This window comes from Hippichthys cyanospilos, chromosome 19, assembly GCF_059441005.1.
Source record: "Hippichthys cyanospilos isolate Australia breed blue-spotted pipefish chromosome 19, RoL_Hcya_1.0, whole genome shotgun sequence".
Taxonomy (NCBI): Eukaryota; Metazoa; Chordata; class Actinopteri; order Syngnathiformes; family Syngnathidae; genus Hippichthys; species Hippichthys cyanospilos.
This window is the reverse complement of record NC_142387.1, coordinates 16,628,769-16,650,449: the sequence shown is the minus strand read 5'-3', so window position 1 is coordinate 16,650,449 and position 21,681 is coordinate 16,628,769. Positions and strand designations below refer to the sequence as shown.

Genomic DNA, 21,681 nt, shown 5'->3' with positions numbered 1-21,681 from the left:
TCCCGAGACGAGTCCCAAGCCAAGTGAGGCGTTCGCTGACGTCGCGGCCGCCCCGCCGGGCATTTCCTCAAAACAACAACGATGACGACGACCGAGAGCCTCACGCGATGGGCCGGTAGAGTTCGGGGCGAGCCGAAGGACCTCCTGTGCCCTTTGTCCTGTCGGTGCTGCCACCTGCCGGATGAGCGCGCGACCGACATGTCGGCCAATAACAGGAAGTGACGCTTTCTTCGACATGTGGAAGTGTAGGTAGAAACGGAAGCGCCAAGGAGAACCCGGAAGGACACAAGCTGAATCCGCGTCCAGTTTTTGGTTGTTATCCCCTGGCGTTATCGTTTTTGTTGTTACTGTTTCTGTTTTTGTATTTGTATACTGTTATGTTGATTAATTAAAAAAAAAAAAAAAGCTCTATCCGCGTCCGCTCGCCGAATCGCTCGCTTTTAATTCGGCGTCGCCGTTTTCCGCTTCCGCAGCGCCGCGAAAAAGATCGTCTCTTCGACAAAGGCGTCACTCCTCGCGACGTTTCCGAGCAGCTTTGCGTCACCGCCGAAAGGCACCCGAGCGAGAGCTGACCTTATCGGAGCGCACCTTCGGAAGCGTCGGTGACGCGAGCCAAAGCAAGCAAAGAAACGAAACGAAACGACGCGACGCGAGCTCGCAAAAACAAGGCCGATACCGACGACTTGAAACCAAAGACGTCGGAAAGCTCGTGAATCCCGTCCTCACGCGACGTCACGCTAGCCCGCCGAGGCTAACGACACGAACTTAGGCAACTTTCGGGGCTCTGAGCTAAGTGTCCGAGGTCGGGTCGTGACGTCACTCGCCGAGTATGGCCGAGCAGAACGTGGAAGCGAAACTGAAGAAGCTCCTGAAGCAGGACAAGATCCAGCTGTGGAAGGCGCCCTACAGCCAAGACGCGCAGGAGCCCGGGAGCGCGCACATGCAGGTAGGTGACTCCAAACCAAAGCTTCGCTTCGGCTACGCGCTGGTGCCGCGCGTCCAGCAGAGGGCGCTCGGCTGCGACGTCACGACCACCGGCAACTGGGCGCAGGCGCCCTCTTCGTTTGCACCCGTCCCGGTGCGCGCGGACCTCGGACTGGTTGCAGACATGCTCGCCGCTCGTCCCTCCGTTATCGTCGTCGTCGTCGTCGTCGTCGTCGCTTCTGTGTTTGGACGTTCGCGTCGCCGACCTCGTTTTGCTTTTCCGCTCGATGTCTCAGGAGCTGGCGGAGCGCTACGGGGCCCTGCTGCGCATGCCGGCCTCTGAGGTGGCCGGCGCTTTGGAGGTGATCCGCGTGCAGGCGCTGAGGAGAGGGCAGCGGAACCAGACCTTCAGGGAAACCAGCGTGGCCACCGTGGAGCTGCTGCTGCCGCGAGACTGCAACAAGGTACGTCATTTCTACGTGCCTCCCATGGATCCGAGTGACGGAACGCCCCCCCCCCTTTCTATGTGTCTCGACTAGACGGGCGGGTCGCGACCGTTTCGCTGCCGCGTACCCCCTGGCAAACGTGTCCGCAGTCCAGTAGGCCCCCCAAAAAAGGAAAACGCGATCAAGACGCATTTGTCGCTGCGCTGCGCCGGCCCAACGCTAGCTAGCGACTCAGCGTGTCGCGTTCCAAGTGATTTGCTCTCCGTTTGAAAAGACAACCAGCAATTTATGACGTGACGTGAGTTTTTCCGCTACCTGCGGTGGAGTATCCCCGGACGCCCCTTCCGATCCCCCCTTTGTGGAATCGCTGGGCCGGACAGCCGCTGGCCCAATACTTCCAATACCGTAAAGAAAGCGTGCTAGGAGGAGTAAAAGTCGTCTGCGAAACGTCTTGTCCGCCGGGAAAAGCGAGGCGCCTCTCGCCAATGCCGATGACCGTGTTGCGGCGCTGCTTCCAGGACGGCAAGTCAAAGATGTTCATGGAGACCCGGCTGGACGCGCTTGCTCAGGAGCTGATGGACAGGTCGGCAGGGGCGCCCGAGTCGGGACCGGACTCGTAGGGGCGGGCTGGCGGGCTGGCGGGCTGGCGGGCTGGCGGGCTGGCGGGCGGGCGCGGGGCGTAACTGACCGCGTCCACGCTTTGGGATGTGCGGCAGGATCGCGGAACGACTGGGCCTCGGATCCTTCAAGGTCATCCTGAACGGGAGAACTCTGAATGGCGGTGAGTCGGCCTCAATCGTTTTTGGTCTCGGCCGGGACGGCCACGCCGGAGCTTTCCCGCCCGTTTGAGTCGGCCGCCAAAAGACGAGCCCGGTTTATTTCCGCGTTGTTTTCCTCAGGCCTGCGGCTGGACCAGCAGGGCGTGGGCAACCACAGCAAGATGATGGTCCTGAAGGTCAGCGCCGTTTGTCAAGACGGTAGCGAGGGCGGCGCCGGCCCGCCGTCGGCCTCGCGCGACCACAGCGTCCAGCGCACGCACCGGGGCTTCCAGATCCTCTCGGAAAGAGGTAAGCCCGCCCCGGCGCGCGGCCGGCCTTCGGCGAGCGCTGAGACGCTCCGCTCATCGGCAGACGACGGCGACGACCTTCAGAACGCGCCCTTCCTGGAGGTGGCCGACCAGAAGGGCAACCCGCTGAAGATCCCCCACAAGGAGAAGAAGGTCGGCGCGAAAACGCTCGTTGGGGTTCTGTCCCTTCTAACCAGACTTGAGTCTCGCATACGGTTGCCGGCGGCCGGACGGCCGGGATGTCCGAAAAGCGAGCGAAAACCAAAGCTTCCGTTCTGGTACCTCGGTCCAAATCGTCACAGGATCGTCCGCGTCCTTATTTCGCGAACGCGGCGCCGACGATTCGGGCGGCGAGCGGGGGGCCGTCGTATTTTGGGTAAAGCTCGGAGAAGGGGCCTAAATCCCGCTCGCCGCTCGCTCTCGGCCCAAAAGCGACCGGGTGGAACCGCTCCTCAGGCGCTGATCCTGGCCATGGGCCTCCACGAGAAGGGGCGGGCCCTCATGAAGAGGAAACGCCACGACGACGCCCTCTGCCACCTCCTGCAGGCCGACCTCCACTTCAGGTAAGGAAAGGAAAGGAAGACGCTCGCGACCGCGAGCCGGCCGGCGAGCGCGCCCGTGACCGCGCCGGCGTGTGCGCGCAGCGAGTGCGGCTCGGAGCTGCTGGGCGCGGTGGACAACCACGGCGTGCTGCAGCTGGACATCGTTTGGTGCTACCAAGCCCTGGAGGCCCTGTCGTGCCTGGACGACGGGCGGGAGCGTCTGCGGCTGGCCGAGGACTGCTTCCTCCGATGTTACGGCGAGCAGCGCCAGAGGCTGCTCATGATCAAGGTGCGCGCCCCATCGCTTTGCCAAATCGCCGCTCCGGGCCTTCCGCGCGATTCCAGCCGCCGAACCGGTCGGTCGGCCGTTTCTGGCGAAAGGCCTTCCATTTGTTCCTTCGGGTGCAAAAGCCGAACGAGCGAACGGGCCCCCCCGCCAGTTTCGTGCTAACGCGCGGCCCCTCGGACGAAGCCCGCCGGGTGGATCCCATCGGGTCCGGCGCCGCGATAGTCACCGCCGGCGACTCGGGAGCGAGCGCGGAAGCATGAAGGAGCCGGACTAATCGGGGGGAACAAACGTGTTGACGCGCCGCGGCGCCGGGCAAGACCTTGTCTGGAGCGCGGGCGGACGTCGGCGCCGCCGCCCGGAATCGCGCTCTCGTCGGGGCGTCCGATCTTGACGCGCGCGCCCACGCGCAGGGGAACACGGGGCGCGAGGAGGCGCTGTTCCTGCGCCTGCACCTCCTCCAGAGCCTGCTGGCCTTCGTGGACGGCAACGACCTTCAGGCCCAGCGGCAACTGGAGCAAGTAGGGACGGCCGGCCGGCAGATTTCGGGGGAGCCCGGCGGACCGTGAAAGCGCCGCGTTCGCCCGGCCGGCAGGTGGAGTCGCTGTACGCCCGCCTGTGCCCCGACGCCGACAAGATGACCCAGCTGATGGTGCTGGGCTTCAGCGAGCGAGAGGCGCGCCTGGGGCTGCGGGCGTGCCACGGCGACGTGCACGAGGCCGCCATGCTGGTCAGCAACCAGAGACAGGTGGGCCCCCCCACCCGCTCGCCCGCCTTGACTTTCCCTCTCAAACACGGAGCGTTTTGCCACTGGAAAGGCCCAAACGGGGTCCCTCGGGCATTCTCGACACGTGGAGCCGAAGCTCCCGGGGCGCCCGCCATTACAAACGGCACCCGTCTCGGCGAACCCTCCGTTTCCGGTCCCGGCGCTGTCGGCTTTGCCCGCCGCCGCGCCCGGACCGCTTCAAAGACCCTGTGTTTCTTTTGCGGGGCGCCAGGAGCGCGAGGAGCGGCGGCAGCGGGAGCGTCGCAAGCGACGGCAGACCGAGGCCGCCTCGGCCGTCCTGGCGGAGGCGGGCTACGGCGCCAGGGACGCCGCCGCCGCGCTGCGGCGGGCCGACGGGAACGTGGAGCGAGCCTTCCAAGTGGGCGCCGGCGGCCTCGCGGCCGGGACGGCCCGGCCCGGCCCGGCCCGGCCCGGCCCGGCTCACCTGCCGCTCTGGCTTTCAGATCCTGCTGGACGCCGGCCGGCCGCCGGACGCCGCCCTCGCCGATAGCGACGAGGAGCAGAAGCTCCAGCAGGTGGGTGCCCCCTTCCTCCGCAAAAAGCGGAGGAATCTCGGCGAGGTAGGCGTGGGCCCGTAGCCCGCCTGACGCTTTATTCCAGATTCCATTCTTCTATCGTCATATGTATAGTACGCGGCCGATGGTGCTCGCCTCTGAAAATACATCCGCCCTTTTATCCTTCCTTTGCACGCTTCTTATATCCGCCCATCCGGAATGTGCGCAGTTGCTGTATTTGGGCTTCGAGCGGGCGGCGGCGCAGGCGGCGCTGGCCCTGACGGGCGGCGACGTCCAGACGGCCACCGAGCTGCTGACGGACGACTGGGGCGCCGGCGGCCCGTCGGCCGCGCCCCCCTCGGAGGAGGAACCCGGCACCTCGTCCGCCTCGGCCGGTAGGCGCCGCCCAATCGCCGATTGCGACTCTGGACCTTAACTCGTTCGGTGCCGGAGGCGTGTTTCGGCCGGACACCAATGTCCATGTACTTTAGTACTAAACCGATACTTAGGTGCGCGATCCGGATTTTGAATGTCCGGAAAATACGGAAGGAGTGTTAAAAGAGGAATGTGCAGCGTTCCCTCGCTTTTCGCGGTTGCGGGTAAGCGAATCCCGCGCGGTAGGCCTCGCCCCTCCCCCGGGCGTAAATGGAGCGCACGAAAAGCGCCTAGGATCAAAGCCGTCTTTCCCGCGCCCGATCTTCAAACTGGCGTACGCGGGTGGAACGGCGCCGCCACCCTTTTTTTCTTTTGCGACGCGCCACAGGCAGCGCGCGAGAGCGTCGGCGGCGCCCGTTCCTCCCGGCGCAACTTGAGTCTGTGTCGTTATGGGTGCGGGCGGGCGAGCCGGCCGGCGTCCGCTCGCTCCCCTCCCAAGCGTCGACGGCGCGGAACGGCGAGCAAAAGCGCCTTCGGCGGCGGCCGAACGAGACCGAGCGTTAACGGGCGTCGGGCCGCTTGGCGGTCCCGCGCCCTGTCGCGGCGCGAGGGAACGCCGTACGCGCAAACGCTGCGGAAAAACTGAGGCGCGCGCGCTTGGGCCGGCAGACGACAGCGAGCTGGTCAACGAGGTCCTGGAGGACATTCCGCATCACGAGGACGACTACCTGGACCTGACGCTGGAGGAGGAGCTGCAGCTCATCAACACCATCAAGACGCACCTGGCGCGATCGCTGGCCCGCTGAGGCCCGCCGAGGCCCGCCGAGGCCCGGGAGGCGGCCCGCCCCCGCCGGGCCCGGCCCGGCCCGGCGGACGATGGAATGCGCGATCGGACTTTCGCCGGGCAAAACGGCAACGAAGGCGCGGACGTTTGCGGGAAGTCTGCGGCCAGGACAGGAAAGCGGCTGGCGGCGCCCGCCGGCGCCGCCTAATCCCGCGCGAGTGATTCGGGCCGAGCCGCGAAGCCCAGTCGGCCACGGCGACTCGAGCGCCGGCCGCAGTTTTAAACTTGACAATCTCCGCGCGTGCCTCACCTCGCTCTACTTTTGGGGGGGGGGGCCTTTTTCCAGCATTGATGCGGAAATGTCCGCGTGAACTTTTCTCGGCGTGAACTTTTCTCGATGTGCCGTTTTCGAGCCGGCGGCTTGCGTCCGTCCCGCCAATTTGCCGGACGTATTCCTTCGGTTTTGTGCGGGCGTTTAGTCTTTATGAACCGTCGAGCGCCGGTGCGCCCCCTCCCCCTCCCCCCCGACCGGCGACCTTTTCAAACGAACCGTGAAACGGAGGAGCTGCACGGCCCCGACCCGTAAGAGAAACAGACTTAAGGCCCCGCCGGCCAGTCGGGAAAAAGAAAAAGCTGCCGTTTTCGGACTGCGTGCTTTGAGGGTGGGCGGAGCTCGCACCTGCCGCAGCGCAATAAAAGTGCCCCCTTTGGGAACCCGCGCCGCTGCGTGTGCGTGAGAACTTGTCGATGCGATGCCGCCGATGGACCAACTTGACTGGGCCGAGTTTGAAGACGCGCGGAAGCTAGAAAGGTAAGCGGAGCTGCAAAGCCTTGTGCCTTTTCAACGCGCTAACGGCCACGTGTTCTCTTGTCTCCGCCATACTCGCGCGTCTCCGGCCGGGCCTTGGGATGCACCTCGCGGCCCCCCGCAAAAGGATATGCGGCAGGGACAATTCTGCCCGACGGGTAAGCCTAGCGTCGTTTGATGCTTTTTGAACCCCGAACACACAGCGCGTAAAAATGTTTTTTGCTGGCTCGCGCGCGTCGCTCAAGCAAGCGCCTGAGCCTGGTCCGCACGAAACGGGGCGGTAGTACCGCATATCCCCAGCGGAGCGCGCGCTCCCCGCGTGCTCGCGTGCTCGCGTGCTCGCGGTCGGTTCGCTCGTTGGAGTTGGACGCGGGCTCATCCGTCCGCGCGAGCTCAAGGGACGCCATCGAATGGAAGATTAATGGCTTTATTAAATATTTGCGAGCAGGATATCGTAAAAATGCGACTTGACGTCTGGCGGAGAATAGAAAAGGTCACATCGATCGGGTACAAAGTTCACCTATTATTTCGTCGTAAACACACACGGCGGTTATGTGAGCTACAGGGTAGATTTGCCACGGACGTCACCTTCTAAGGAAAGTAAATAGACAAATTTGCCACGTCGCCAATCCTTCAGGGCTTCTTGAGGGCGTTGATGTGGGCGCAGATCTTGAGCGCGGGCCCCAACTTGATGTTCATGCTGCCCATCAGATGTTCTTCGGTCAGCAGCAGCAAGGCTTGCCCGTCGATCTCCTGAAGGCGGAACGCCGCCGACACCTCGCCGCAGCCTGAAAGGCGCGCGTGCGTTTGCGGCGCGTTTGCGGCGCGTTTGCGCGAGCCCCCCTCGCCGCCTTTACCTGGCAGCGCGCGGATAAATGCCGTCACGTCCTCCACGCTCCACTGCGAGGGTTCGGGCCGGAAGGTGCTCGTGGGCGCCGCGGGCGGGGTCGCGTCTCCGCGGCTCGCCGGGCTCCCCGCGGCCGCCGCCTCCCCCTCCTCCCCTCGCTCTCCCGCCGTGTCCATGTCCTCCTCTTCCTCCTCCTCCTCCTCCTCCTCGTCTTCTCGGCGCCCCTGGGCCGGCGCCGCCTTCCCGTCCTCCTTGGCCTTCCCGTCCTCCTTGGCCTCCTTGTCTCTGCGTCCGGCGCTCCAGAGATCGCGAGGCTGCCCGCGGGTGACAAATTCACGCCGCGCCGCGCCCTCAAGCGGCCCGATTTGGCTTTGGCCCCCGGTCGGCCGCCGAATCGTTCCCCCGCGAGCCCGACCCCTAGCGCTCGTTCGTAGGAGAGACTCCGCGCGGCTCACCAGTCGCAGCAGGAGCGGCTTCCCCGGCACCGACTGCGCCCTGTTGAGGAGCGCTCGCGCCGGCCTGTCGGCGCTCAGCGCCCGCAGGCGCTTGGTCAGACGCGCGTTGAACCTGCGGGGCGCACACGGCTCCGTCGGCCTCCCCGATGAGCGCGGGGGCGGCGGCGGCCGGGGTCTCACCCGCGGGCGCAGGACGTCGAGCAGAAGCGTTTGGAGCGCATGAAGTTGTGGGCGTGGCCTCTCTTGCCGCAGAACTGACAGTGGAGGACGGCGCCTGAAGCGCAGACGCAAAGGTCACGCAAGGGGACTCTCCCGGCGGGAAAGAACACGTAACGTTGAACGGACGCGGGGTCTCGTACGCGTTTGGTGGCGCCGCACGTCCTCGACGTCCTCGTCCCGCGTGTCGGCAGGATGTTCCGCCGCCTCTTCCGTAGCGCCGTCGCTCCCGTTCGCTTCCTGCGCCGACCGGGGGGGCGCGAGCAGCGCCGAACGGTTGACCTGAAATGGCGCAAACGGGCCGTAACGCCGAGGCGCCGCCCGAGACCGGCGAGAGCCGGCGAGCGAGCGCGCGTACGGGAAAGGGTCGCAGTCCTTCCCGGATGACGAAGCCTTCCACCAAATGCGTCAGGACGTCCCGGCCCGGAGGCCACGCCTTGGACTCCCACGGCCCCTCGGCCCGGTCTCCCCCGCCATCCGGGGGCGGCGGCGGCCCCGCTCCGCCCGAGGCCGGCCCGGCTCGGCTCAGGTCCAGCGGCCCGCCGGCCGGGGAGGCGGCCTCCGACGGGGCGGGCGAGGCTGAAACCGCGACGGCGCGCTTCAGGAAAGCCAAAGTCGAACGTACGCGGCCAAAGGCGGCGCCTTCTCCGCGTTTCCTACCCGAGCGCTCGTCGGACGGCGTCCGCGCGTCCTGGCCCCGAAGGACGTCCTCCCGACCGCTCTCGTCCCCGCGCCGGCGAGGTTCCGGACGCCAAACGGGAAGCGCTTCGGGATACGGGCCGGCCACTTCTCGCGGAAGCAAAGTGCCGGAGGCCTGCGATTCCGCCGTCGCGGCGTCTCGGGGCGCCGGCGCGGCCTCGCCGACGGAGGTCGCCCCTTGCCCTCTCGGCTCGGCGGCGGGCTCCCGCTCGCCGGCGCGGCCTTCCTCCGTCGGGTCCTTCGGGTCCGGCTCCGGGACGCCGGCGCCCCGAACCGCCTCCGTCCGGGCCGCTTCCCGTCTTTGGTCGGCTCCGGCCGCGCCTTTGACGTGGCTCCCGTCGGCCGGGCGAGGCGGCGGCGCGCCTTGAGGGCGGGGGGGCTCCTCCGGCGGCGAGCGGGCCGCAGAGAGAGAGACGACCTGCGGCCGGCGGCGCGCGGGCGACGCCGTCTCGGACGACGCCGTCTCAGAGGACGAGGCGGCGAAGGGGACGCCGACTTTGAGGGCGGCGCCGGCCGCCGGCACGGGATGAAGCCTGGGCCGCAGCGGGACGGCTCGCGGCGACGAGTAGAGCGCTGGGGCGAGGGGAGACGCGCGGCGTGAACGCGGTCGGCCCGCGGCGTGAACGCGGTCGGCCCGCGGCCCTCCGCCGCGGCTCTTACGCGGGTCTTACTTGGAGGCGGCACCGGCAGGTGGCGGCCGGGCGCGCTCGGGGGGCGGGGCCTCAGAGGAGGGAAGAGCCCCGCCGTCTGCGGGCGGGAGAGCGGAGGCGGGCCCGAGGCGGGGGGCTTGAGACGCAGGGCGGGGGGCGGCGGCGAGCGGCAGCCGGCGGCGGGGGGGCCGGCCCGCATGGCGGACGTGAGGATCAGCTGCGGGCACAATGAGATGGGCGCGCAGGAGTGGAGCGGCGGGCGCCCTCGCGAAACGGCTCCGGTTTCCGCTCGCGGCGGGCGCCCTCGCGAAACGGCTCCGGTTTCCGCTCGCGGCGGGCGCCCTCGCGAAACGGCTCCGGTTTCCGCTCGCGGCGCGGCCCTGACGCTCCGGCGTGTCCAGAGCGGTGCCCTCTAGCGGCCAACTAAGACGACGCAAGGGTTTTCTACTCTTCCGAGTAGAAAAGTAATTTTGGACTTTGTCACGGGTTTATGAAATGAAACTAATTTTGCTCGCTCGCCACTGGATGTCGCTAAGTGACACAGTTCCTTAAATAGTGGAAGGCTATGGCCTCGGGTTGCCCACCATAATAGTTTTTTTTCCATATTTTTTGAAGGCGCCATTTCAGTTGTCCTTTGCCCTTCCTTTGAAAAGAAGCGTATGAAGCCGAAAAGCTTGCGCCTGATGATAACACAAGAAGGTTTTTGACGCGTTTTTGAACGAGCTTGCTCGAGAGTGGCGCCGGTTAGTCAGGGCGGCGTAACCTCGGGGATGCCGTCGCCACGGCGGCAAACGCGCGCGCGTTTACCATCTGAGCCCTGAGCAGCACCTGCTCTTGTCCGGGCCCGTTGAGCCCTTTTCCCAGGAGCAAGGCCTGCTGCGAAGCGCGAGGCCCGGCGGCGCAGGGGGCCGGCGGGGCGGGGCGGGGCGGGCTCGCCGCCTGAGGTTGCGGCGCCTGCACACAGCGGGCGTAGCGTTTCTTCCCCCCCCCCCGCTCGAAACGCATCCGTTGGGGCTGAAAGGGCCGTGCGCAAACGCCGGCCCCGACGCTCGTTTTTCAGTGGCCGGTGACGTGAAAATGACATTTGGCGGGCTTGTTAAAAAAAAGAAAAATTCATGACGTGCTTTGTACGTGCTAAATATTTTCTAAATCTACAAATATCATTTGTACGGTTATTTAGCAATAAAACGCTGAATTATCATATGAGTTTTGCTTCTGAACGTGTTCAGTCGGAGGGTGTGCAAAATCTTGACAAAAAGCTCTTTGCTTTCTCATAGACTTAATTTCAGCGCGGTTTATGAATTCCAGCAGGAAGGGGCTCTTTTTCACCCCTTTTTTCCCCAGATGTGGGTTTGGTTTAAAAGGAGCGCTACAACTTTGCACCACGAGAGGGCGCCAAAGCTCTTGCGCCACGTAAATGAAGTCCCGAATCCGACGTTCGGCGTTTGGCGGGAAACCGAGCAAAAAAACGAGTCGGTCCCTCGCCACCGCGCATCGCTACCTGTCTTGCGGGCGTGTGGAAAGGCGTGATGCCGCCGGCGGCGGGCGCGGAAACGCCGCGCGCGCTCCCGTTGGTCAACGCGCCGGACGTCTGGGACGAAGAAGCGGCGTCTCGGGGGCGCGCGCCGGTCCCGGAGGCGCAGGGGAGGATGGGGCGGGCGTAGGCGCGGGGGGCGCCGGGGCTCGCCGCCGCGCTCAGCTTGGGGGGGACGGGGACCAGAAGGCGGGGGGCGCATGTCCTGCCCGCCGCCATCTTGGGCGCGGGGGTGAGCGGGGGCGGCGGCGAGGAGGTGACGGGCGTCTGCGGGGGCGCCGGCGAGTCCTGCAGCAGCATGGGGTTGGGCGTGAGTCGCGGCGGCACCGGGGGCGGCGCCGGGGGCGGCGACCGCTCCGACGCCTCCTTGTCCATCCCGCCACGCGTCAGCGGCCTGCCGAAACAACATCGATGACTTCGGCCGGAAACGCTCCGGCGCCCGGTCCGAAATTCCGACGGCAGAGTAAAAGGCTTCCGTCGCTTGCGCCGTGCCCGCTTCGGCCTCCGGAGGGCGGCGTACGTACTCTCGCCTCCAATTTTAGCACCTGCCAATTTGGCCGCTCTTCACGTGTTGCTCCACCGTTGGTGCGGCGAACGCCGCCGAAGGGGGCACGGGGCGGCCCGCTAAGAATCTCGGCGGCTCTAATTTTAGTGGCGGGATTGAGAAAATATGGCCGCCGGCGTTGCGATGTTGAAGCTCTCCGCGTGTTGCTGCACCGTTTGTGTGGCCATACCTATCGCTCAAAGGAGATAGATAGCTAGCGACGCTAGCATCAAACAAAGGCGGGCAAAGCCAACGCTCCGTTCCTCGAGCGGTTACGTGATTGGCTAAATGTATTCATTCCTCCGCGCTGTGTAAATAGTGAAATACGCCATGTATAAATAAAGGATCGTGCGGTGCGGGGAGAGGATGCTCCACTAGATGGCAGTGTCCAGAATCAACCGGTGTACAGTAGCCACTTTTTCGGTGTCGTGCCAAACATCTTTCTCGCCTTGGCTGTTACAAACGCCGTGAATCCTAATAGTCTAATCTGTGGATTGGGCGACGTCGCCCGACACCATAACGCATCGTTGTTGTTATTATCGTTGGGTTTTTTTTTTTGTCGTGGTTTGGATTAGCCAAATTAATGTCGTCATGCGCGCGCATTAAAATAAAAAAAAAAGAAAGAAAAGGTAGGAAACGGTAGAGAGCGGAGTCGGGCCTCGGCCAGCAAAAGTGCGGAGCTAACAAGACGAGAGATGCTAAGCAAGTGTCAGCTGGCTCGGCTCGGCTCGGCTCGGCTCGGGCGGCTTCTTGCCTCCTGCAGTCAGCTCAGCTCAGCGTAGCGCGGCGCGGCGGCCCGCTCCATCGGCCGCTCCGCCTGCCGCTCCGTCGGCTGCTCCGTCCGCTCCGGCCAACATCGGCGCGCGGCGTCCGGAGGGCGAGATGGGCGTGTGCTCGGGCGCTCGAGCGGAGCTCGGCTGCTCGTCGACCGGAGGGAGCGCGGCCGCTGTCAGTTCAGCGGCGACTTCCTCGTCGGCGGTGCGGGCGGTGCGGGCTGCGCGGGCGGTGCGCGGCCGCTCGCCCGAGACGTCGTATGCAGAGCGCGCCTGCGGGCGGGACGCCACGTCGGCGCGGCCGCCATCTTGAAGGTGGCGACGCTCCTCGTCGCTTCTCCCGACGGAGTTCGAAAGGCGTTCGCCCGCCCCGCCCTTCGACCGAACGCCAAAATAAAAACGACACGGAAGCACGTGAGGAGTCCGGTGTTTTAATATCATAATATATGATGCGCCTGTGTGTTTTGTACGCCTGCGGCTGGGCCTTCGAAGCGGAGTCCGGCCCACCTGCCGCATCCAATCCGGCTGACGCGGCCAGCCCGCCCAAGCTACGCTTCCCTGTACCTTTTCGCGCCTGCGACGCGCGCTTTGCTCCGCTCCGCAGCACCGGCGAGCGCCTAGAGCCAAAAAAAGGAAACGATGGCAATCATTTGTTTGCCGGGCGGATCCCAACAGAAGGGTCGACGAGGCTAGCCTCACCTCCCCGGCTTATTGTCGCCCTTTGTATTTTTACCCCCTTTCGACATACTGTATTTGCCTTGTGTCCGTGGAATCGGGAGAGCCTCCAACAATGCTTGCGCCCACCGGAGTCGATTATTTGAGTATCGTGAACGGGTTGGCTTTACTTTTCGTGAACTCGAATCTGCTCCGGGACGTCCTTTTGCTTTTTTCGTCATCGCTTACATTCCGTTTGACAAGTCTATAACATTTCCTTTGTCGGTAGAACAAGTTAGCAGAAACGAAAGAAATGCGTACGAGCAACCAAACGCGCCTAGCCCAACCGCGGCATCATCAACAAAGGTTAACGTGACATTTAAGTCGATTTGGAGGCAAATCACTGACGGATAAACATCAACTTTAGGGACCTAACGTAACAAGCGCTAATAGCTAATCAAAAACAGCTCAAACCGCGTCGGGTTAGCCAACGTTCCGTAATGTAAAAGCAAATATTCAAAAACAAATCGCAACCGCGGCCGCTGCCGCTGCCGCTGCCCTCCCACCGCAACGCCACGCCGTGACGTAAATGCTACGTTAAGGGACCCCTTCGAGGAACCGGCGGCTCCTCTCCCAATGCGGACAGTTCAAGCGTTTTAGAAGAGCTTTTTATGGTGTGGGGGATGCGGGGTCATAGCAAATGCGCCAACTTGGCCAATGGTTGAGTAACGGTGGAAGCGGCAGAACGGTGACATTTTGCGGAATAATGACAACGACGGGCGGACACGAGCTCGGCGTTTCCGGCACTCGTATTTCCGGGCGTCCGCGAAGGCAGCATGAATCGGCGCTTGCCTCGCTGATCTTTGTGCGGAGCAAAGCGAGTTAGCACTTAGCAGCGGTTAGCAGCAGTAAGCCGACGGACGCACCGAGCGACGATAGCGGCGGCACCACCGAAGAGGACGCGACGCGAGCCGCGATACACGGAGAGCGCCGCGGCCTAGAAACATGGTAACGGCGCCCGCTGGACTCTTTTCGCTCGTTTATTTTTTCTCCGCGGCTCGCGCCGAGCTAGCCGGCTAATGCTAACGGGCTGGCGGTGTGTTTTCCTGACTCATTATTGAGGGGCCGGCTGCCATTTTAAAGCCTTAACAGCAGCCCGGCCCGACGAGCTGTCTCGCGGCCGCCGAGCTCGCCTCGGCGCGTCCGAAGCGAAGGCGGCCAAACACCGGCCGCGCACACCGAAGCGGCGGTGCCACTTTGAGGCGAATCGCGCCCCCGCAAGTCAGCTCGCGCCAAGCTAACGCGGCTAAGGGAGCTAGCCCACAAGCTAACGCGGCTAGCCCGATGGCGTAGTCGCGTCCCGCTGGGACAAAAACTTTACTCGGATCCTTTCGAGTGTTCGCCGCGGCCGAAGGAGCTGCCTGGCCGACGGGGGCCGAAAGGCGGCCGTCCGTCCGTCCGTCCGTCCGTCCGTCCGTCCTGCGCTGCGGGCGAGCAATACGCGACGACGACATCGTTGGAGCGCGAGTGACCGGCGAAACCCGATCGTCGCGTCGCTTCCGATGTCGCAAAGTCACTCGACGTGACCTTATGTCCGTCGTTGTTATTGCATCTCGGTTTTCCTTCCAGAAGCTATTTATGTCTGGATTCGGGCTGGCGTTGGCAGCGTCCGATCCGAAAGCAAACGCTTAGTCGTTTCCGGCGCCCAGCCTGCCCGGGACACGTTCACGCGCGAGGAAGCGTCACCAAATGCCCCCGCGACATCTCCCAACGCAACACGCGAGTGGACCTAACGTGACAGAAGGGTTCGGATGTCGGAATCTTCCCGTGTGGACGTCGACGGGGCGTGGTGACTAAGCCGTTTGAAGCAAGCGCGCTCGACCTCTTTTCGGGAGAGATGACCAAGTGAGCGTCGTCTGTCCGAGCAGTCTCCCGTCGTCTGTTCGGTGGTCGGTCTCCCGTCGTCTGTCCGAGCAGTCTCCCGTCGTCTGTTCGGTGGTCTCCCGTCGTCTGTTCGAGTTGCCTCCCGGCGCCTGACGTCCGGCCGGGCGTTCTCAGAAAGTTCCTCGGGCGCAGATGACGTCAAATATCCCGAACCCAAGCGTCACGGCCCGTCCCCGTCCGCTTTTCCGTCGGGGACGCCCCTCGCCGAGCGCCCGCGCGACGCCGTCCGCTTTTCCGTCGGGGACGCCCCTCGGCGAGCGCCCGCGAGACGCCGCCTTTGGCGAACTAATCCAGAATTAGCCGAGTGACGTTGGGCCTCCGAACTCCGGAGCTTCCCCGTGGCCTACGGTTGCTCCGTAAGTCTTTTGTCCGTTCCCGCTCATAACCCCGAAAAGGGGGTTTTCGTCAACGGGTCTTTTTTTTTTTAATGACGCATTGTAGGCGTCCGCAATCGATGTTCAAGTTGGGGAAACGTGAAGGGGGGGATTCTGTTTCACCGGCGGCCCGTTCCAGGACCGCCTGCCACCGACGGAGCGCCGTCCTGGCGTTTAAAACGCACTTGAACTTACGACAAGGAAGCGTTTCAAACATCCCCGGGCGCGGCTGCCCGATCGAGAGGCGCCGCGCGCTCCATTCAAGCGATTGGCCTTTCCCAGTTTGTAGTTCGCGCTGACGGCGACCGACGTTATCGGGGGCCCCCTCGCTCTTTTTGTTTCTTTTTTAAACGATCGATTCGGCCAACGGCCGCTTTCCAGCTAAGACCGATTTAATCGTTAACCGCGGAGGCAGAGAGTTTTCCTTCCCGATCGACCCCCGATAAACTCGGTCGGTACTAGTGGCAAAAATACCCGGCTGATTTTGGGTTTCAAGTGGAGCATTAAAGCACAAAGCGCTGCGGCGTACGTCTTTGAAATGTCGCGTCCGTCTCCCAGGTGATCTGGTGACGGGCGCGGAAGCTCTGGGGTGTCGGAGCGGCACGCAGCGCCACCTGCCCGTGCACAGCGGCAGCGCAGCCCCGCCCCGTCCCAGCACCGGCGCCGCTCCCCCATGGGGCGGGTACTCTGAGAGCCGCGCGCCGCCGCCCCGCCCGCATCCTCGCAGGAGACCGGCCCCGCCGCCCAGCCGCAGCGCCGGGGAAGCCTCGGCAGGAGCCGCCATGTCGTCCAACCGGACCCAGAACCCGCACGGCCTCAAGCAGATCGGCCTGGACCAGATCTGGGACGACCTGCGGGCCGGCATCCAGCAGGTGTACACCAGGCAGAGCATGGCCAAGTCCAGATACATGGAGCTCTACACGTATCCATTTGCCGGCCGCGGCGGCCGGGTTCCTCCTCGCCCGCTGTCGCGCTCTCTCTCTCTCTCTCTCTCTCTCTCTCTGCTCACTCTCTTCCCCCGCCGGCAGTTCCTTAACGCCCCCCGACAGGCACGTCTACAACTACTGCACCAGCGTGCACCAGTCCAACCAGGGCCGGGGCTCGGTGCCCCCCAGCAAGCCCTCCAAGAAGTCCACAACGCCGGGCGGAGCCCAGTTTGTGGGCCTGGAGCTCTACAAGAGGCTGAAAGAGTTCTTGAAGAACTACCTGACCAGCCTGCTCAAGGTGAGTCGGGCGGGCGGGCGAGCCCCCAAAGCCCGGAAAGCGCTCGCCGGCACGCTCCTCCGTTTGGCAGGACGGAGAAGACCTCATGGACGAGTGCGTGCTCAAGTTCTACACTCAGCAGTGGGAGGATTACCGCTTCTCTAGTAAAGTCCTGAACGGGATCTGCGCCTACCTCAACCGCCACTGGGTCAGACGGGAGTGCGACGAGGGACGCAAGGGCATCTACGAGATCTACTCGGTCGGGACGCCCGCCGCTTCGCCGTCCCCCCGCCCGCCCGCCGCCGCCGCCGCCGCGCTCCGGCTAATCCCGTCTCGCGCTCTTCCTCGCAGCTGGCCCTGGTCACCTGGAGGGAGTGCTTGTTCAGACCCCTCAATAAACAGGTGTGCGCGTCGGCCTCCCCGCTCCGCTCCGCTCCGCTCGCCCTTTGCTTGACGCAAAATTCCTCTTTCAGGTCACCAACGCCGTGTTGAAGCTCATCGAGCGAGAGCGAAACGGCGAGACCATCAACACCCGCCTCATCAGCGGCGTGGTCCAGTCTTACGGTGGGCCCCCCCTCCCCCCCGCGCGCCGAGCCCCGCTTCCTTCCGAGCGCCCAGCCGATCCTCTCCGGCCGTTGGCTTAGGGCGGCCTCGTACGCTAAAGTTGCGCCTCCGCTATTACCGCTTAAGAAAAAGGAGCGGGGCGCCCAACCCGACCCTCGCCGTGGTTTATTCGGGAAAGCTTCTCCGGGAAGAAAAGGTTTCCGGCGACTCGGACCCCGGCGCGGTCCTAACCTCCCGCCGTTGGTTTGCGCCCGTCGCGCGGGGTTGAAAGTACCTTTGCGTGCCCCCCCCCCCCCCCCCCCCCCCCCCCCCCCCCCTTAGTGGAGCTGGGCCTGAACGAGGAGGACGCCTTCGCCAAAGGCCCCACGCTCTCCGTCTACAAGGAGTACTTCGAGTGCCAGTTCCTGACCGACACGGAACGCTTCTACACGCGCGAGAGCACCGAGTTCCTCCAGCAGAACCCCGTCACCGAGTACATGAAGAAGGTACGGGAGCGAGGCGGGGCGAGGCGAAGCGGCAGAAGTGACGCTCTCGCGCGGCGGCAGGCGGAGGCCCGCTTGCTGGAGGAGCAGCGGCGCGTGCAGGTGTACCTCCACGAGTCCACGCAGGACGAGCTGGCCAGGAAGTGCGAGCAGGTCCTCATCGAGAAACATCTGGAGATCTTCCACACGGAATTCCAGAACCTTCTGGACGCCGACAAGAACGAAGGTACGCTCGGCGGGAGGGAGGGCGGCCTCGGTTAAGATGCCCCGCCCCCCAAAACGCAAATGGGTTTGCGCTCCAGACCTGGGGCGGATGTACAACCTGGTATCCCGCATCACGGACGGCCTGGGGGAGCTGAAGAAGCTTCTGGAGACGCACATCCACAACCAGGGCCTGGCCGCCATCGAGAAGTGCGGCGAGGCGGCGCTCAACGTAAGGCGCCGCGGCCGGGCCGGGCGCGGCGCGGCGCGGCGCGGCGCGGCGCGGCCCACTCACCGCCGCCCGCCCGCCCGTCTTTCGCAGGACCCCAAGGTCTACGTGCAGACCACGCTGGACGTGCACAAGAAGTACAACGCCTTGGTCATGTCGGCCTTCAACAACGACGCCGGCTTCGTGGCGGCGCTGGACAAGGTGGGTTGGCCCGTTGGGACGCGCGCCCGGCCTTTTTGCGCTGAGGCTTGTTTGCGCCGCCCTCAGGCGTGCGGGCGCTTCATCAACAACAACGCCGTCACCAGGATGGCGCAGTCGTCCAGCAAGTCGCCCGAGCTGCTCGCCAGATACTGCGACTCGCTGCTCAAGAAGAGGTGACGTCCTCCTTTCGTCCCCTTTTTTTTGTCCAAACCCTCCACCGGTTTCCGCGGCGCTCGCTCGGCTTTTCCGACAAATCCGCTTTGCGCGGGCACTGACGTTCCCCGGCTGTTCTTCGGGCCCCCAGCTCCAAGAACCCCGAGGAAGCGGAGCTGGAGGACACGCTGAACCAAGTGGTAAGCCCGCCCCGCTTCGGCGCCGTCCCGCCCGCCGGCCTTAGCCAAGACGCGCCGCCGCCGCCGTCTTTCAGATGGTGGTCTTCAAGTACATCGAGGACAAGGACGTTTTCCAGAAGTTCTACGCCAAGATGCTGGCCAAGCGCCTGGTCCACCAGAACAGCGCCAGCGACGACGCCGAGGCCAGCATGATCTCCAAGCTGAAGGTGCGGGCGCCGGCTCCCCCCCGCCTCGCCTCGCCTCGCTGAGCCTCGGCCGGCCTGAGCCGCCGTTTTCTTGCAGCAAGCGTGCGGCTTCGAGTACACGTCCAAACTTCAGAGGATGTTCCAGGACATCGGCGTCAGCAAGGACCTCAACGAGCAGTTCAAGAAGCACCTGGCCAACTCGGAGCCTCTGGACCGTCAGTGGCCTTTCGCCGCGCCTTCCCTTCCAAACGTTTTGCCTTTGGCCCCAAATGTGCGCGCGCGCGCGCGCGCGTGTGTGCAGTGGACTTCAGCATTCAGGTTCTGAGTTCGGGCTCGTGGCCGTTCCAGCAGTCGTGTACGTTTGCGCTCCCTTCCGAGGTAAGAGGCGAGCGGTGGCCCGGCCCGGCCCCGCCATGCCCGGCCCGGCCCCGCCATGCCCGGCCCCGCCCCGCCATGCCCGGCCCCGCCCGGCCCCGCCCGGCCCCGCCCGGCCTCCCACTGAGGCCCGCCCGCCTGTGTCCAGCTGGAGAGGAGCTACCAGCGCTTCACCGCCTTCTACGCCAGCAGACACAGCGGCAGGAAGTTGACCTGGCTCTACCACCTGTCCAAGGGCGAGCTGGTGGCCAACTGCTTCAAGAACAGGTGCGGCCCGCCCGGGCGCCGGCCCGCCCGGCCCCCCGCCCCCGCTCACGGCCCGGCGCGCCCCGCCCCAGGTACACGCTGCAGGCGTCCACCTTCCAGATGGCCATCCTGCTGCAGTACAACACGGAGGACAGCTACAGCGTGCAGCAGCTCTCGGACAGCACGCAGATCAAAACGGTGCGGCCCGGCGCCAAGGCCGACGCCCGGCGCCTTTTTTGAGCGCGGCGCTTCCTCCTCCCTTTCAGGACATCCTCATTCAAGTGCTGCAGATCTTGCTCAAGTCCAAGCTGCTGGTCCTGGAGGACGAGAACGCCAACGTGGACGAGGTGGACTTCAAGCCCGACACGGTCATCAAACTCTTCCTGGGATACAAGAAGTGCGAGGCCTTCCCCGCCCAACACCCCCCCCCCCTCGCTCGACGCGCGTGACCCGTGCGCGCGTGTGTTTGCAGTAAAAAGTTGCGCGTCAACATCAACGTGCCCATGAAGACGGAGCAGAAGCAGGAGCAGGAGACCACGCACAAGAACATCGAAGAGGACCGCAAGCTCCTCATTCAGGTGCGCGGCGGGGCGGGGCGGGGCGGGGCGAGGGGCCGGCCCGGGCGCGTCCTCCTCAAATGTCGCCCCCTGCTGTGCGTAGGCGGCCATCGTGCGCATCATGAAGATGCGCAAGGTGCTGAAGCACCAGCAGCTGCTGGCCGAGGTGCTCAACCAGCTGTCGTCTCGCTTCAAACCTCGCGTGCCCGTCATCAAGGTGCCCCGTCGCCGCCGCCGCGCGGCTTCCCGCCGCCGCCGCGCTACATGTCACGTCTCCCCCTTGCGACAGAAATGCATCGACATCCTGATCGAGAAGGAGTACCTGGAGCGAGTGGACGGCGAGAAGGACACGTACAGCTACCTGGCATGAGACCCCCCGCCCCGCCCCGCCCCCTCCGCACGCACGCCCCCCCCCCCCCATCGCCTCACGCGGTCTGGTTTTGGTTTTCTCTGTGAGTTGAAATGTGCGGCCCGCCCCCCCCCGTGCGGACCGGCCCCCGGCGCGCACCTTGTAAATAGGCCCAGGTCGGAAGAGGGCCAGCGCCGCCTTCTCGCGGCCGGCCTTCAGCCAATCACGGAGCCGTATCCAAAGGTTTCTGCATGCTCCCGCTTCTCTCGCACAGGAGGACATTTGTATAGTGTGCTTCATTTTCTAAATGTGTGATAAATAAAGGACAAAAAGGTTTCGTAAAAGCGCTCGGCTTGCGACGCCGTTTTGGGAAAAGGGGCGGGGACGCCGGATGAGCGACGGCGACCCGCCGTCCGAGAAGCGGGAAACTTTTTCCGGGGTGGAAAAGGCTTCCGACCCTGTCAAACGCTCCACAGTGAGGTCATCGCAGAAGGTGGGGGGGGACGAATGTTTTCTCTTTCCTAGGGGGGCTTTGAGAAAAAAAATTAACAAGCGCCATAGTAAAAAAAAAAAAAAAAATTACCATGTGTAGTAAGGCCCCCCCCCTAGTATGACCTTTTTTTGTGTACTCTGAGAATTTCATTGCTTGTTGCCGCGGTTCTTTGGGGCTGAGATCCCCGTCCCCCGTGGCCGGCGGCCTTCGACCCCGGAGCGGGCGAGCGCTTCGACTGCGCCGCAACCCCAAGCCTTTCACAAAATGCGGCTTTTCCTCTTCCTCGCTGCTCCACGAAGGCTTTCACAGAGAAATCACCATGTGCGGTATAGTAAGGATTTTTTTTTTTTTCCAATCCAATCGATCGACCATGTATAGTATGGTCGTTTTCCGTAAAAAAAAAACGGCAAATAAAACGACCTTGTTTGATGGGCTTTTTTATCCCCACACAAAGAAGCATTTATGTAAAGCTTTTTTCACACAACCATGCAGTAAGGCTTTTATTAGTTAAAAAAGTACAGTAAGGTGTTTTTTTTTTCCGAAAAACTAGTCTATAGTAAGGCTTTTTTTTCCAAAAAAAACGAGTGTATAGTAAGGCTTTTTTTCGCAAAAAAAAAAACGAGTCTATAGTAAGGCTTTTTTTTTCCCCCAAAAAAACACGAGTCTATAGTAAGGCTTTTTTAGGAAAAAAACGAGTTTATAGTAAAGACTTTTTTGCAAAATAATGACAGTATCGTAGGGCTTTTTTTTTCAAAAATAACCCCAAAATGTTTATAGTAAGGCTTTTTTTTGAAAAAAAAAAAACACGACAGTCTATAGTAAGGCTTTTTTCGCAAAAAACGAGTTTATAGTAAGACTTTTTCGCAAAAAACGAGTCTATAGTAAGACTTTTGCAAAAAAAACGACAGTATCGTAAGGCTTTTTTTCCCCCAAAAAAACCCAAAACGTTTATAGTAAGGCTTTTTTTCGCAAAAAAAAAAACACGAGTCTATATATAGTAAGGTTTTTTTTTCCCCAAAAAAACCACGACAGTCTATTGTA

At 63.3% G+C, this 21,681-nt stretch overlaps 3 protein-coding genes across 10 annotated transcripts; 2 read left to right on the top strand and 1 right to left on the bottom strand.

The window, feature by feature from the left end:
• The first annotated feature begins 116 nt into the window (after positions 1–116).
• nub1 (negative regulator of ubiquitin-like proteins 1) lies at positions 117–6,423 on the top strand. Of its 4 annotated transcripts, XM_088401967.1 has the most exons (14): positions 117–946; positions 1,221–1,388; positions 1,889–1,953; positions 2,087–2,151; positions 2,270–2,437; positions 2,501–2,589; positions 2,893–2,999; positions 3,081–3,267; positions 3,678–3,785; positions 3,860–4,012; positions 4,263–4,409; positions 4,495–4,566; positions 4,775–4,940; positions 5,590–6,423. In XM_088401967.1, exons 1-14 carry the CDS (start codon positions 830–832, stop codon positions 5,724–5,726), a joined length of 1,749 nt encoding a protein of 582 aa, XP_088258093.1. In that variant the 5' UTR covers positions 117–829; the 3' UTR covers positions 5,727–6,423. The 4 variants fall into 4 exon arrangements, with proteins under 4 accessions (XP_088258093.1, XP_088258092.1, XP_088258091.1 ...); XM_088401966.1 differs by having other exon boundaries at positions 2,501–2,812; positions 3,678–4,012; XM_088401965.1 differs by having other exon boundaries at positions 2,501–2,999.
• A 502-nt stretch (positions 6,424–6,925) lies between these two features.
• Positions 6,926–12,582, bottom strand: LOC148408202 (uncharacterized). 5 transcript variants are annotated; one of them, XM_088401960.1, is made up of 11 exons: positions 12,212–12,563; positions 10,881–11,307; positions 10,187–10,333; positions 9,401–9,596; positions 8,691–9,302; positions 8,389–8,609; positions 8,174–8,312; positions 7,995–8,088; positions 7,815–7,926; positions 7,370–7,673; positions 6,926–7,300 (listed from the first exon to the last, which is right to left on the bottom strand). In XM_088401960.1, the coding sequence occupies exons 2-11, from the start codon at positions 11,286–11,288 to the stop codon at positions 7,146–7,148; spliced, it is 2,388 nt and encodes a 795-aa protein (XP_088258086.1). In that variant the 5' UTR covers positions 11,289–11,307; positions 12,212–12,563; the 3' UTR covers positions 6,926–7,145. The 5 variants fall into 5 exon arrangements, with proteins under 5 accessions (XP_088258086.1, XP_088258084.1, XP_088258085.1 ...); XM_088401958.1 differs by having other exon boundaries at positions 7,370–7,926; positions 12,212–12,582; XM_088401959.1 differs by lacking the exon at positions 12,212–12,563 and adding an exon at positions 11,438–12,193 and having other exon boundaries at positions 7,370–7,926.
• Positions 12,583–13,579: 997 nt separating this feature from the next.
• Positions 13,580–20,494, top strand: LOC148408201 (cullin-1). Its single transcript, XM_088401964.1, has 21 exons — positions 13,580–13,892; positions 15,761–16,124; positions 16,252–16,426; positions 16,497–16,664; positions 16,757–16,807; positions 16,879–16,969; positions 17,291–17,454; positions 17,515–17,677; positions 17,754–17,884; positions 17,975–18,082; positions 18,149–18,255; positions 18,387–18,435; positions 18,510–18,641; positions 18,718–18,835; positions 18,922–18,998; positions 19,144–19,262; positions 19,334–19,439; positions 19,508–19,638; positions 19,714–19,819; positions 19,902–20,015; positions 20,088–20,494. The coding sequence occupies exons 2-21, from the start codon at positions 15,985–15,987 to the stop codon at positions 20,166–20,168; spliced, it is 2,331 nt and encodes a 776-aa protein (XP_088258090.1). The 5' UTR covers positions 13,580–13,892; positions 15,761–15,984; the 3' UTR covers positions 20,169–20,494.
• The last annotated feature ends 1,187 nt before the right edge of the window (positions 20,495–21,681 follow it).